The sequence below is a fragment of the Corapipo altera genome, unplaced genomic scaffold, assembly GCF_003945725.1.
Source record: "Corapipo altera isolate COAL_440 unplaced genomic scaffold, ASM394572v1 68, whole genome shotgun sequence".
NCBI lineage: Eukaryota > Metazoa > Chordata > Aves > Passeriformes > Pipridae > Corapipo > Corapipo altera.
The window spans coordinates 1,125,298-1,138,488 of NW_020884919.1; the positions used below are offsets into that span (position 1 = coordinate 1,125,298).

General features: G+C 41.0%; 1 protein-coding gene across 2 annotated transcripts in view; it reads left to right on the plus strand.

Moving 5' to 3' along the window:
* Window positions 1–251: 251 nt before the first annotated feature.
* The window catches only part of PRPF40A (pre-mRNA processing factor 40 homolog A), a 22,035-nt gene continuing 9,095 nt past the window's right edge, over window positions 252–13,191 (plus strand). Inside the window, exons 1-14 of one of the 2 annotated variants that reach the window (XM_027656206.1) lie at window positions 252–335; window positions 2,532–2,562; window positions 2,777–2,799; window positions 3,583–3,660; window positions 3,767–3,877; window positions 4,515–4,635; window positions 5,559–5,583; window positions 7,204–7,500; window positions 8,887–8,995; window positions 9,158–9,222; window positions 10,381–10,545; window positions 10,808–10,916; window positions 11,399–11,549; window positions 11,641–11,774. In XM_027656206.1, the coding sequence (XP_027512007.1) occupies window positions 255–335; window positions 2,532–2,562; window positions 2,777–2,799; window positions 3,583–3,660; window positions 3,767–3,877; window positions 4,515–4,635; window positions 5,559–5,583; window positions 7,204–7,500; window positions 8,887–8,995; window positions 9,158–9,222; window positions 10,381–10,545; window positions 10,808–10,916; window positions 11,399–11,549; window positions 11,641–11,774 (1,500 nt within the window). In that variant the 5' untranslated portion in view covers window positions 252–254. The remainder of the gene's footprint in view (window positions 336–2,531; window positions 2,563–2,776; window positions 2,800–3,582; window positions 3,661–3,766; window positions 3,878–4,514; window positions 4,636–5,558; window positions 5,584–7,203; window positions 7,501–8,886; window positions 8,996–9,157; window positions 9,223–10,380; window positions 10,546–10,807; window positions 10,917–11,398; window positions 11,550–11,640; window positions 11,775–13,191) is intronic. The other variant, XM_027656205.1, reaches the window with a different exon arrangement.

Consider the following 13,191-nt stretch of genomic DNA (forward strand, 5'->3'; position numbering starts at 1 on the left):
AGCCTGTGACATGTTCTTCCCAATATGAATATTCCTGTTTTATTTTGGCTAATATTCCTATTTTGTGGGAATGTATTGAAAGGAATCAGAATCCTCCAAACTTTTGTTGCCTAAAAGCCTTGTTTGCTTGTTTTGTTTTGGTTTTTTTTTTAATTAAAAACTAATATCCACTAATGGCTTTTAAATAAAAATAAAACTCCTTGTGTTTTCTGTGGAAATATCATTAAATCTGTCCCGAATTCCTTGGATTGCAGATGCCTGGAATGATGCAGTCGGTGATGCCTGGGATGATGATGTCCCACATGTCCCAGGCTGCCATGCAGCCCACGGTTCCTGTGAGTTTTAATTCCAATTCCCTCAGTTTTAAAGCTTTCCCAGCTTTTCCAAGGCCTTTTCTGACTCTCAGGCTTTGTTTCCTTTCCTTGGGAAATCAAATTTTCCCATTTGGAAGCTGTTGCTCCTTGCAGGGATGTTTTATTTGGAAAAAAAAAAATCAGATTAATTGTTAAAAAATAAGATTAACTGTAAAAAAACCCAAGATTTCTGGGTGAGGTAGAACTGGTGAGATTTATTGTCCTGGGGATTTTCATCAGTCTTTAAATTCCTCCTCCTTTTTTTTTCCCTGGATTCTGCTTCCCACCCCCTCATCCTTCACCAGTTTGGAGCTGGAACTTTTCCCAGCATGGACTCTGCTTGAAAAGAGTTCTAATTGTCTGACCAATATATCAGAAAATAGTTTTTTATCTCTTAAATTGTTTTAAAAAAAAAATCTATAAATTGTCTCTAAAAAAATCTATAAACAAAATCATTCTATTTAAATTTATTCAGTTTAAATACTGAATAGATTTTAATCTGTTGTAAATAGATTTTTTTGCAAAAAGTCTCCTGAAGTTCAGCACATTGAACAAAATTTGCTGAAATTCCTGGAATTCAAAGGAATAAAGAAGATTTTTGGGTGGAAATGGGGAAGTCCAAGTGAAGTATCTGCAGTGAAAAATAAATTTCTTTCCTCTGAACATAATTTTATATTCAAATTAACTGCATTTAATTCAAATTGCAGCCACTTAAATTTAGAAAGAAATTATTTGGTTGGGTTTTTTTTCCCAGGCAGATTTTATATCCCTGCCAAAGTCTGGAATTTCCTGGAGCACAAACCCTTTTGTGGGTTATTTTAACACTTCAGTTGGTTAATAATAACCAATAATAATAATTGCTTTTCTCAGGGAGAGTTTGTTGAAAGAGAGATTTAATTAATCTGCTGAATATTTTCGTGTGACCAGAGGTAACTGTGTCAGCCAGGGGATTTAAGGAATTAAAATCCAGAGGATTGAAAGTTAAAAGTTCACAGAGATACAAAATTCCTGCAAAATAAATAAAGTTAGGAATGGGATGTAACATCCCCTGGATCAGCAGTAAAATCACCCTAATTTTCAATTTTAATGTGTAATTTTATATATTTTGCAAAGAAGGCAGATCATTTGAGTTTATAATGCTGGACTAGGAATGAATTTTGATGGAATTAAGGCTGGATATGTGGGATTTAGGAGGAAAAGGGCATGATTTTAGCACTTCCTAATTGAAATAATTTATAGATGAGTAAAAAAATCCTGTAAATGACCCCTGGTGAACTTTGAGATAGTGACCTGTTATAATTTTGGTGTCAAATTTAATGTGAATTAATTTTTAATTAATTAATTTAATTTTTTGGGAGGATTTTTAGGGATGTCTGGAATGTTGCATCCAAGGATGGCTGTTTTCCCTCCCTCTGGTTTGGGATCTCCTGCTTCCAGAAAGCTGATTAGAAACAGTGGAATTCCTAAAAAGGAGGATTTTTAGGGCCAGATTAATGCTCTTAATTCCATTAGAATGGAATTTTGGGAAAGCAGAGGCCCAGGGAAAGGGAATGTTGGAAGAATTCCTTGTGGAGACACAAATTGCTCTGTGGTTCCCTGGCAGTTCTCGTGCTCAGGGACATATTTAAATATTTAAAAGCATTTAAAAGGTGTGGAGAATTCCCCAGGTTTAACCCTGTTGGATCAAATCCAATATAATGGATCCCAAAGGGATTTATTTTCACTTTTTAAACCAATTTTTCTTCGTTTCTTGAGGAGCACTGAAATAAAATTAAGTATGGAGTGAAAACAAACCCTGGTTAAAGCTAAATCCACGAGCTCTGCTTCAGCCCACAGGGAAGGAAATCTGGAAAACTCTTGGAATTCTGAGCATCTTTTTCCTCAGTTTGTAAGAATTCCAAGGAGAGCATCTGGAAGAGCTCCAGGCTCAGGAATGCACCACTAATACACCCAAAGGCACAGAATTACCCCAAAAAGCTCCTGACCGTGTCCTTAATTGCTTTATTTAAGGAGCAGAGATAATTAAGAGGGCGAGGGGAAGGTTGGGATCCCTAGTTAAGGAATTTAGGGAGCATTTTGTGGCAGGAAGCACTGGTTTGGGTGGATATATATTGTATTTCTTGGTGATTTAATTCCAGTTGCACTCAGTAATGAAGTGTCTGTTGGTTGTTTCTGCAGCCAGGGGTGAACAGTATGGATGCACAAGTAGGTGAGTATCAAAAACTCTTTATAAAATTTAAAATATTTGACCAAAATCAGCTGAAATATCAAAAATAATCCCGTTTTGGAAATTTAATTCAACTTTTCAGTGACTTGGAGCTCTTCATTGCTTCCCAGGACATTCTTTTCTTTCCCACATCAATTAATACCCAGAAGAACAAAGCACCCAAACCCTTTCTGATTTCTGTGTGTTTATTTTTCAGGTGTGACCCCTCCTGGAACTCAGGTATGGGAGAACCCCAATCCCAGAAGGTTGGAATGGTTTAGAGGTTTCAAAGGACACTTTGGATCCTATTTTTCCTCTCAGACAGAGCTTTTTTCTTTTACTTATTTACCTGTCAGTCTGTAATTAATGCCAGTGGTTCAATTAGGGGGTTTCTGTTATATCCTTAATTTCTGAGCAGTGAAGTGTGTTTGGTTTAGTCCTCCTGGAAACAAACCCTTTTCCCTTCCCTCTCTTTTCCCCCTCCTCTCCTCCTCCCAAGTTTTTCACTCTTGCCTGAAATCTGGGGCCCTTTTCCCAGCTTAATTATTAAATATAGAGGATAATCAATATTCTTCCCAGGAGATTTGCAGTTGGACTGTAAGGAATTCCAGTTCCCCGTGGCCACATCCCAGCAGTGATCCAGAGGGGATGGCAAGAGCCGTCTCCTCCCGCTCCTGATTTCAGGGAATTCATACAAAAACTCTCCTTGGGAAACAGCAGGAAGCTCTTGAGGAGTTCAGTGGGAATTCAGGAAGGTCTTCAGGATTGAATGGGAATGGGGTTTGCTCCTGGAACTTTGACTTGGGAGTTCAAGTTGAAGTTTGACCACTTCACTTTCCCTTTCTGGTGGCAATTAGTGGCTTTGGAATGAGGAATGGGAAGCTCCAGTCCCAAAAAAAAAGCACTTTGCTGCAAACAACACTGCCTTAAAGTGTGATTTGGGCTGCTGAACTCTGGGTAAATTCAGTGTGTTTAACACAACAGTTCTCCAGGATTTTCAGAGCTCTTTTGTTTCATTCCCAGACAACCCATCCCGTGGTCTCCACGGTCCAGCAAACGGCCACCACCACCAGCTCTGCCACTGAGGATCACTCCAAGCAGGTTTGGCTGCTTTCCACTTGTGTTTCCCCCTTTCTCCTGCCTTTTGACACCACCCTGGTCACCAATCCTTGTTCCTATTATTCATGGGATCTCCTGATTTTCCTAGAAATCCACGTGGACAGAGCACAAATCTCCCGATGGAAGAACTTATTACTACAACACCGAGACGAAGCAGTCGACGTGGGAGAAGCCAGATGATCTCAAAACACCTGCTGAGGTGACTTAAAATCAGATTATCAGATTAAAATGACTGTCCTGGGGGGTGGGGTGGGAACACAGGGATTTCTGAGCATCACTCATGCAGGAGAATGGCTCTGCCAAGGGATTTACTTCCCAACGGGAGCAAACTCTTCAGAGAAGAGTCGTTGCCAAAATGTTTGTGTCCTGCTCCTTATGCTGATGTTACAAAGCAGAAAAAACTCTTCAGTTCTCCTCGTTTTTAGATAATTTTTTTTTATTAAAAATATGCCATTCCTTAATATTTAGATAAGTAATGGAGAATCCCAGAATCCCAGGATGGTTTGGGTTGGAAGGGATTTTAAGGATCATCCAGTTCCAACCCCTGCCATGGGCAGGGACACCTCCCACTATTCCAGGTGGCTCCAACCTGGCCTTGGACACTTCCAGGGATCCAGGGGCAGCCACAGCTTCTCTGGGCAACTGTGCCAGGGCCTCCCCACCCTCCCAGCCAGGAATTCCTTCCCAATATCCCATCTATCCCTGTCCTCTGGCAGTTTGAAACCATCACCCCTTGTCCTGTCACTCTGCCCATATAAAAAGTCCCTCTCCCTCCTTTTTTATAAGCTGTTTATTTGATTTATTTTGATTTATGCATTTTACTTTCTCTCCATTAGCAACTGTTGTCCAAGTGTCCCTGGAAAGAGTATAAATCAGATTCTGGGAAGCCTTATTATTACAATTCCCAAACCAAGGAATCCCGCTGGGCCAAACCCAAAGAGCTGGAGGATCTTGAAGGTAAAGTTACCCCAAAAAAAGGTGTCCAAGCACAACAGTCAGACCTCAGTTAGTGACTTAATTACTGAAATAAGCTCTTTGGAGTAGAGTTAATGCACCTGAGATGTCTGTGGAGCAAATATATTTATATATATTTATATATATTTACATGTATATTTATATATTTACATATATATTATGTATTTTTATATATATAAAATATATATTTTTATATATATATATTATATATACCTGAACAAAGCCTTACTTTTTTATATATATATATATTTATATATAAAAGCAAGGCTTTGTTCAGGTTATCATTTTGACTTTCATTTTTGGCAGTAATTATTTTGAGAAATTCAAGTGGCAAAAAGATTGGGAATTTTTCATATATATATAATAGATATATTAATATATAGATATATTAATATATAAATAACAGATTGCCTTTCTGTGTATAAATAAATAAATATATAAATAAAGGCAGTGACTCCTTTTATACAAATGTCATCTGATACTCCCATTTTTCACTTTTACCATGGTTTTATTTGGGATTGTGAGGGGATAAAATAGCTACAAAATCAGCTGGGAAAGAAATAAGTGTTTAAAAAAGAATAAACAGCAGTGATTTAGATAGTTCCTTCTGGGTTTTTTTTTTCTGTTTGATAATCCTGATTTACTCTTCTTTGAACTCCTCTTTAAAGTTGAAATAGTGATTTTTAAACCATTTTTTTAAACCTCATTTTTCTTGAATGGGTTTGGTTGAGTCTGAATTGATTTTACTCTCTAAAGGGCACAAATAATCAAATTATTGATAGTAACAAAAATATTTAAAGCTGTGCTGTATTAAATCAGTGATTGTCTTGCAGGACCTTTTCATTCATGTGCATATAAATTATTTCCAAGCTATATTTTAATTGTTTTTCCCCTTTCTCTTCCAGCAATGATTAAAGCTGAAGAAAACAGGTATGTTTTTAATATTATCCTAATTTTTGGCCTATTGCTTAAAGATGGACTCTGGCCTTGAAATCTTCAAACATTCTCCTTGCAGCTTTTCGTTCCAATATATATAAATAATATATAAATTTTATACATAAATAATACATATTAAACCTCAAATAATGTATTCTGGATGACTGTAAATAAGATGATGGACCTCCACAGATCCAGAGTTTGAGTAAAGCTTTTACTTGGAGCTGATTTTGTGCTTTTCTGAGGGCCTTGAACCCTTTTCTGAGAGTCTTTAACTCTTTTCTGAGAACCTTTAAAACCCTTTTCCAAGAACCATTAACCCTTTTCTGAGGGCCTTTAAAACCCTTTTCTGAGGACCTTGAACCCTTTGCTAAGTCTTTAGCCCTTTTTTGAGAGACTTTAAAACCCTCTTCTGAGAGCTTTTAAAACCCTTTTCTGAGAACCTTTAAAACCTTTTTCCCAGAGCCTTTAACCCTTTTCTGGGGACCTTTAAAACCGTTTTCTGAGGGCCTTTAAAACCATTTTCTGAGGACCTTTAACCCTTTTCTGAGGGCCCTTAAAACCCTTTTCTGAGAGTCTTTAGGACCCTTTTCTGAGAGAATTTAAAACCCTTTTCTGAGGACCTTTAACCCTTTTCTGAAGGCCCTGAACCCTTTTTTGAGACTCTTTAGGACCCTTTTCTGAGAGCTTTTACCCCTTTTCTGAGGGCCCTTAAAACCCTTTTCTGAGAGCCTTTAAACTCCTTTTTTAAAAGCCTTTAAAACCCTTTTCTGAGGACCTTGAACTCTTTTCTGAGAGCTTTTAAAACCTTTTTCTGAGAGCCTTTAAACCCCTTTTTTAAAAACCTTTAAAATGCTTTTCTAAGGGCCCTTAAAACCCTTTTCTAAGGGCCCTTAAAACCCTTTTCTGAGGGCCCTTAAAACGTTTTTCTGAGGGCCTTTAACCCTTTTCTGAGGGCCTTTAAAACCCTGTCCTGAGAACCTTTAAAACTGTTTTTGAGAGCCTTTAAAACCCTTTTCTGGGGACCTTGAAAACCCTTTTCTGAGGGCACTTAAAACCCTTATCTGAGAGCTTTTAAAACCCTTTTTGAGAGCCTTTAAAACCCTTTTCTGAGAGTCTTTAGGACCCTTTTCTGAGAGCATTTAAAACCCTTTTTCTGAGGGCCTTTAACCCTTTTTCTGAGGACCTTTAACCCTTTTTCTGAGGGCCTTGTACCCTTTTCTGGGGGCCTTTAACCCTTTTTCTGAGGGCCTTGAACCCTTTTTTTGAGGGCCTTGAACCCTTTTCTGAGGGCCTTGAACCCTTTTCTGAGGGCCTTGAACCCTTTTTTGAGAGTTTAACCCTTTTCTGAAGGCCTTTAAAACCTTTTTCTGACGGCCCTGAACCCTTCTTAGAGAACCTTTAACCCTTTTTTGAGTCTTCCACCCTTTTCTGAGGGCCCTGAACCCTTTTTGAGAGTCTTTAACCCTTTTCCGAGGGCCTCTAACCCTTTTCCGAGTCTTCATCTAACCCCAAACCTCTTATTTCATACTTCATTAACTTCCTTAATTAACCTCTGAGTTTCCCCTGACTGCCAGAGCTGTGGGTGACAGTGGGTGTTTTTGGCTCCCCCAGCACAAAACCCGAGGATTCTGGTGCATCCACAGCAGCTCCGGCCGCCTCCGCGGACGCTCCGAGCGGAGCCGGCGCGACGCCCGCGGCCGAAACCGCCCCGGCGGCCACGGCTGCTCCCGCCGGAGCCGCTCCAGAGGGGGAAGCTGCTCCAGCTGCTGCCGGGGGGGAAGCTGAGGGTGCTGGGACAGCCCAGGCCGAGGAGCAGGGCCAAGGAAGCGCCGCCCCCGGAGCGCAGGAGGGAACGGGGGACGCGGCCACCGGCACCGAGGACACGGCCAAGCAGGAGGCAGCGGGAGAGTGAGTGGGGTTGTGGCTCAGGGGGGATGGGGGAATCTCCAGGGAAGGAGGTTTAGGTTGGATATTAGGGAGAAATCCTTCCCTGGGAGGGTGGGGAGGTCCTGGCACAGGTTGCCCAGAGAAGCTGTGGCTGCCCCTGGATCCCTGGAAGTGTCCAAGGTCAGGTTGGACGGGGCTTGGAGCAACCTGGGCTGGTGGAAGGTGTCAGGGTTGGAACTGAAGGAGCTTTAAAGGTCCCTTCCAACCCAAACCATTCCATGACTCTCTGATCCCAAACACCGAAGTCTCATCCCAAAGCTGTGGCACATCTTAAAGCATGTTCTTGGAGGAATTGGAGGACAAAAGGGAGTGGATTTGAGATGAAGGAGGGCAGGTGGAGATTAGGGATTAGGAAGAAATCCTGGGCTGGGAGGGTGGGGAGACCCTGGCCCAGGTTGGGCAGAGAAGCTGTGGCTGCCCCTGGATCCCTGGAAGTGTCCAAGGCCAGGTTGGACAGGGCTTGGAGCAACCTGGGCTGGTGGAAGGTGTTGGAATAAGATGACCTTTAAGTTCTCTCCCAACCCAAATGATTCCATGATAAATTATGAATCCATGTGGCTTTGCTGCATTTTTATTTCTTCTGGGATCTGGTTTATCTTCAGTTGAGGGTCACCAGGCTCCTTAACACGAACATGAGTCAGTGGCACCACAGAATAATAATGAGTAAGAAAGAGAGGAAGAATTATTGATTAAATCTATTTTTAGAAAATTAACTCCCCTTGCCAACCCTCTCCCAAAGCTCTTAAACCCTACAGAGCATCAATGACATGAAAATTCCATAAATTTTTCAATAGCTGTAAGAATTTCCCATTAAATACTTACCCTTTATGATCCTTTTCCATAGATCTGTGCACTTGGTTATCAATGGAAGAAAATGAAATACTAAATAGATCTTTATCTGTTCCAGCAGAAGTGAGACCCGTTCTTAATTAATAATGAAGAATTGATTGTGTGGGGAATGACTATGATTTTTATCATTCAAATAAAAAAAGGCTGAGGGGGATTGCAGACAGCAGGAGGTCATCAAGGGCAAGAGGCACATTTTTAGGCATATATAATATAGGAATATTCCTGCTGCATTCCAGCATTATATTTTTAGGAGTGATTTCTAGATAACTTGAGCAGGCAATTGCATCAGGGAAATCTTGATCTGAAATAATTTGCTTTTTCTGATGAGTTGTGTGTGGTGCCTGTGAGGAAAAGCCTTGTCCAAACTGGATTTATCAGTGTTTGACTTTGAGCTGCTGTTTAAAAAAGTCCTTCTATCTAGTTATAGTCATTTAGGACTCTTCAGTGGCTCTGTCTTAGAAAAAAAGACTTAAATAATAAATTACTTTTTGTTTCTAGTGCTGCTTCAAAGAAGGAGGATGATGATGCCCAACCAGTTAAAAAAACCTACACCTGGAACACAAAGGAAGAAGCAAAACAAGCATTTAAAGAGCTGTTAAAAGAAAAGGTATTTTGGCCAATTCTTAATGTTTTCTTGAGCTACAAAACCTGCATTCGCCAGGTTTTATTTTTATTTATTTTTTTTTAACCTGAGGGCTGTTTTTTAAGGAATTTCACAGTGGAATGTTGATTCCAAAGCTAATTATTCCATGATTTCTTGTCTTCCCAGCGAGTCCCATCCAATGCTTCTTGGGAGCAGGCCATGAAGATGATCATCAACGATCCCAGATACAGGTACTGTTGAATTATTCCCTCCTCAAATCCTCCCCAGCCACCAGTGCAGGGAGCTGGACAATCCAAAATTAGGAATATTGATGTGCCTTTGTCAGGGAACTTTGGTCCTTCCCTGCATAAAGAAGTGCAAACCCTGGGCTGAATTTTTCCTTTGGAGAAGATGTGGTAGTTGGTATTTTCTGCTGTTTATATCGATTTTTTTGGAATAAAAGTAGACATTTGTAATGATGGAGCTGAAGATTCTCTGGGTTACTTTGGGAATGAGTGGCTGCTACAAACATTGGCAGAAAAGTGGTTGATGGCTATGATTAAAATATTATTTTAATGTGAAACGTGTAAATGCAGCACAATAGTAACTTGGGGTTTATTGTTAACTGCTTTTATTAGAAAATGCTGCTTTTTACAATGATCTTCCACTAATCCTGAGGGAGTGATGGTGGTGACTGGACATTTATATTAGATTAGATTAGATTAGATTAGATTATTATGTATAATATATTATAATATTTCTATTATATTATACTATATTACATTATATTATTATAATGCATATAATGTATATTATTATATTTCTATTATTGTATTATATTACATTATATTATCATAATATATTATATGTAATATTATATTTATATTATTGTATTACATTAAATTGTATTATATTATTATAATATATGTAATATATATATTTCTATTCTACTACATTATATTATATTATTGTATTATATTGTATATAATGTATATTATATTTCTATTGTTATATTACATTATATTATATTATTGTAATATATTATATGTAATATATATAATTCTATTTCTATTCTATTGCATTATATTATATTATTATATTATATTGTATATAATATATATTTTATTTCTATTGTTGTATTACATTATATTATATTATAATATATTGTATATAATATATTATTATATTTCTATTATATTACATTACATTATACTATGTTATTGTATTATGTATATTATATTTCTAATACTATGTATAATATTATTATATTATATATATTATATATTTAATTTTGTCTCAAAATCTGGATTATTCAGATCTGCTGCCTTTCAGTTCTTTGGGTTTGTCTCTCTTATTTAACCCCTTTGTATAAATGACAGAATTATTCTCTTTTTTCCTCTGCTCTGAAGTGCTCTGGCAAAACTGAGTGAGAAAAAACAAGCTTTTAATGCTTACAAAGTTCAGACAGAAAAGGAGGAGAAAGAAGAGGCGAGATCCAAGTACAAAGAAGCCAAAGAATCCTTCCAGCGTTTCCTGGAGAACCACGAGAAGATGACATCCACCACCAGATACAAGTAAGGGATGCTGGGGCAGGAGAAAAATTCGGGAGAAAAGTCCTGCTGGGGTGAGAGGATGGGCAGTGGCATCAGCTTTCATTTTAAATTCTACCTTTCCTTTATAAAAGATAAAAAAAGGTGTCACAGAAAATCAAATCCCGAGGGGGAAAATCAGGGAGACATCCTGTGAAAGTGTTCCTGCTCCTAACAGAGTTTATTGGTGGGATGGTTTAATAATAATGTTAATAATTAATTAATGGGGTGCTTTGTCTCGACCCAGGAAAGCTGAGCAGATGTTTGGGGAGATGGAGGTGTGGAATGCCATATCCGAGCGGGATCGCCTGGAAATCTATGAGGATGTCTTGTTTTTTCTGTCCAAGAAGGAGAAGGTAACTTCCCTCCAAATTTATCTTGTTACCCCTAAATTAATTTCAACCTCTGGTGGACCAGATGAACCCCTACTTTGAGGGTTATGGCACATAAAGAGCAATTTCTTTGGAAGGTCTTTGTTTTTATGCACATCAATTCCTGCTGAATTTACCACGTGTTTAATTTTTAGTATGATTTGAATAAATTAAAAGATTAATTTATTTTTATTTCTAAGCTGCTCTGAATCACTGAAACAATAATAATACGTAAAAATTGCACAGGTCCAAGTTGTGGTGTGTCCAAGGCCAGCTGGGATGATTCCAGTGGGAGGTATCCCAGTGGGACTGGATGGGATTCAAGGTCCTTTCCAACCCCAACCAGTCTGGGATCCTCTGTGAACGAAAGGCTAATTTTGAGTTTTCTTGGAGCAAAGCTGATGTCATGTCTTTCTGCCCACACAGCCTCAGATTTACCAACCCAAATCCCTGTGTTTTCTCCTCAGGAACAAGCCAAGCAGTTACGGAAGAGGAACTGGGAAGCCCTGAAGAACATCCTGGATAACATGGCCAACGTCACCTATTGCACCACATGGTCGGAGGCCCAGCAGTACCTGATGGACAACCCCACGTTTGCAGAGGATGAGGAGCTCCAGAGTGAGTCCACGGGATCTTTGGGATCCCTCTGGAAGAGGGAATGGGAAGAAATAACCTGATTTTACCCCTTATCATTCCGTTATCTCGCCAGACATGGATAAGGAGGACGCCCTGATCTGTTTTGAGGAACATATCCGGGCCTTGGAAAAAGAGGAGGAAGAGGAAAAGCAGAAAAGTTTGCTGAGAGAAAGGAGGAGGCAGAGGAAAAACAGGGAATCCTTCCAGGTTGGTGGGATTGGTTTTTCTGTCCTAAGTATGTCGTTGTGTGGGATTTTTTTTCATTTCTAAGGGTGTTTTTGTGCCTCAGGTGGGAGGTTTTGTAGCGTTTTCTCCACTCTGGAATGCACCTGGTTGCCAGGAAGTTGGGGAAAGTAGGAAGAAATAGATGGTAGAATCATAGAATCAGCTGGGTTGGAAGGGACCTCTGAGATCATCAAGTCCAACCCTTGATCCAACCCCGCCGTGGTTCCCAGCCCGTGGCACTGATGCCACATCCAGTCTGTCCTTAAAAACCTCCAGGGATGGAGAATCCACCCCTTCCCTGGGCAGCCCATTCCAATGGCTGAGCACCCTCTCTGCAAAGAAATTCTTCCTAATCTCCAGCCTAACCCTCCCCTGGCACAGCTGAAGACGGAGCCCTCTTGTCTTGCTGATGGTTGCCTGGGAAAAGAGACCAACACCCCCCCGGCTCCCCCCTCCTGTCAGGGAGTTGCAGAGAGTGAGGAGGTCTCCCCTGAGCCTCCTCTTCTCCAGGCTGAACAGCCCCAGGTCCCTCAGCCTCTCCTCACAGCACTTGTGCTCCAGTCCCTTCCCCAGCCTCGTTGCTCTTCTCTGGACCTGCTCCAGTCCCTCCATGTCCTTCCTGAGCTGAGGGCCCAGAACTGGACACAGCACTCCAGGGGTGGCCTCACCAGCGCTGAGTCCAGGGCAAGAATCACTTCCTTGGACCTGTTGGCCACACTGTTCCTGAGCCAGGCCAGGATCCATTGGCCCTTTTGGCCACCTGGGCACACTCTGGCTCCTGTTCAGCTTCCTGTCCATCCCCACTCCCAGGTCCCTTCCTGCCTGGCTGCTCTCCAGCCCCTCTGGCCCAGCCTGGAGCTGCCGGGGGTTGTTGTGGCGAAAGTGCAGGACCCGGCCCTTGGCCTGGTTGAGCCTCATCCCATTGGAATCAGCCCATGGATCCAGCCTGTCCAGGTCCCTCTGCAGAGCCCTCCTGCCTTCCAGCAGATCCACACTCCCCCCCAGCTTGGTGTCATCTGCAAATTTGCTGATGATGGACTCAATCCCCTCATCTAAATCATCAATAAAGACATTAAACAGAACTGGGCCCAACACTGATCCCTGGGGACACCACTGGTGATGGATCCCAGCTGGATGCAGCTCCATCCCCACCACTCTGGGCCCAGCCCTCCAACCAGTTCCTGACCCAGCACAGGGTGTCCCTGTCCAAGCTGTGGCTGCAGCTTTTCCAGGAATATGCCATGGGAGACGGTGTCAGAGGCTGTGCTGAAATCCAGGTAGACACATCCACAGCCTTCCCCTCACCCAGCAGGTGGGTCACCTGGTCATGAAAGGAGATCAGGTTGGTGAGAAGGAGATCAGGTTGGGCAGGAGGAGATCAGGTTGGGCAGGAGGAGAT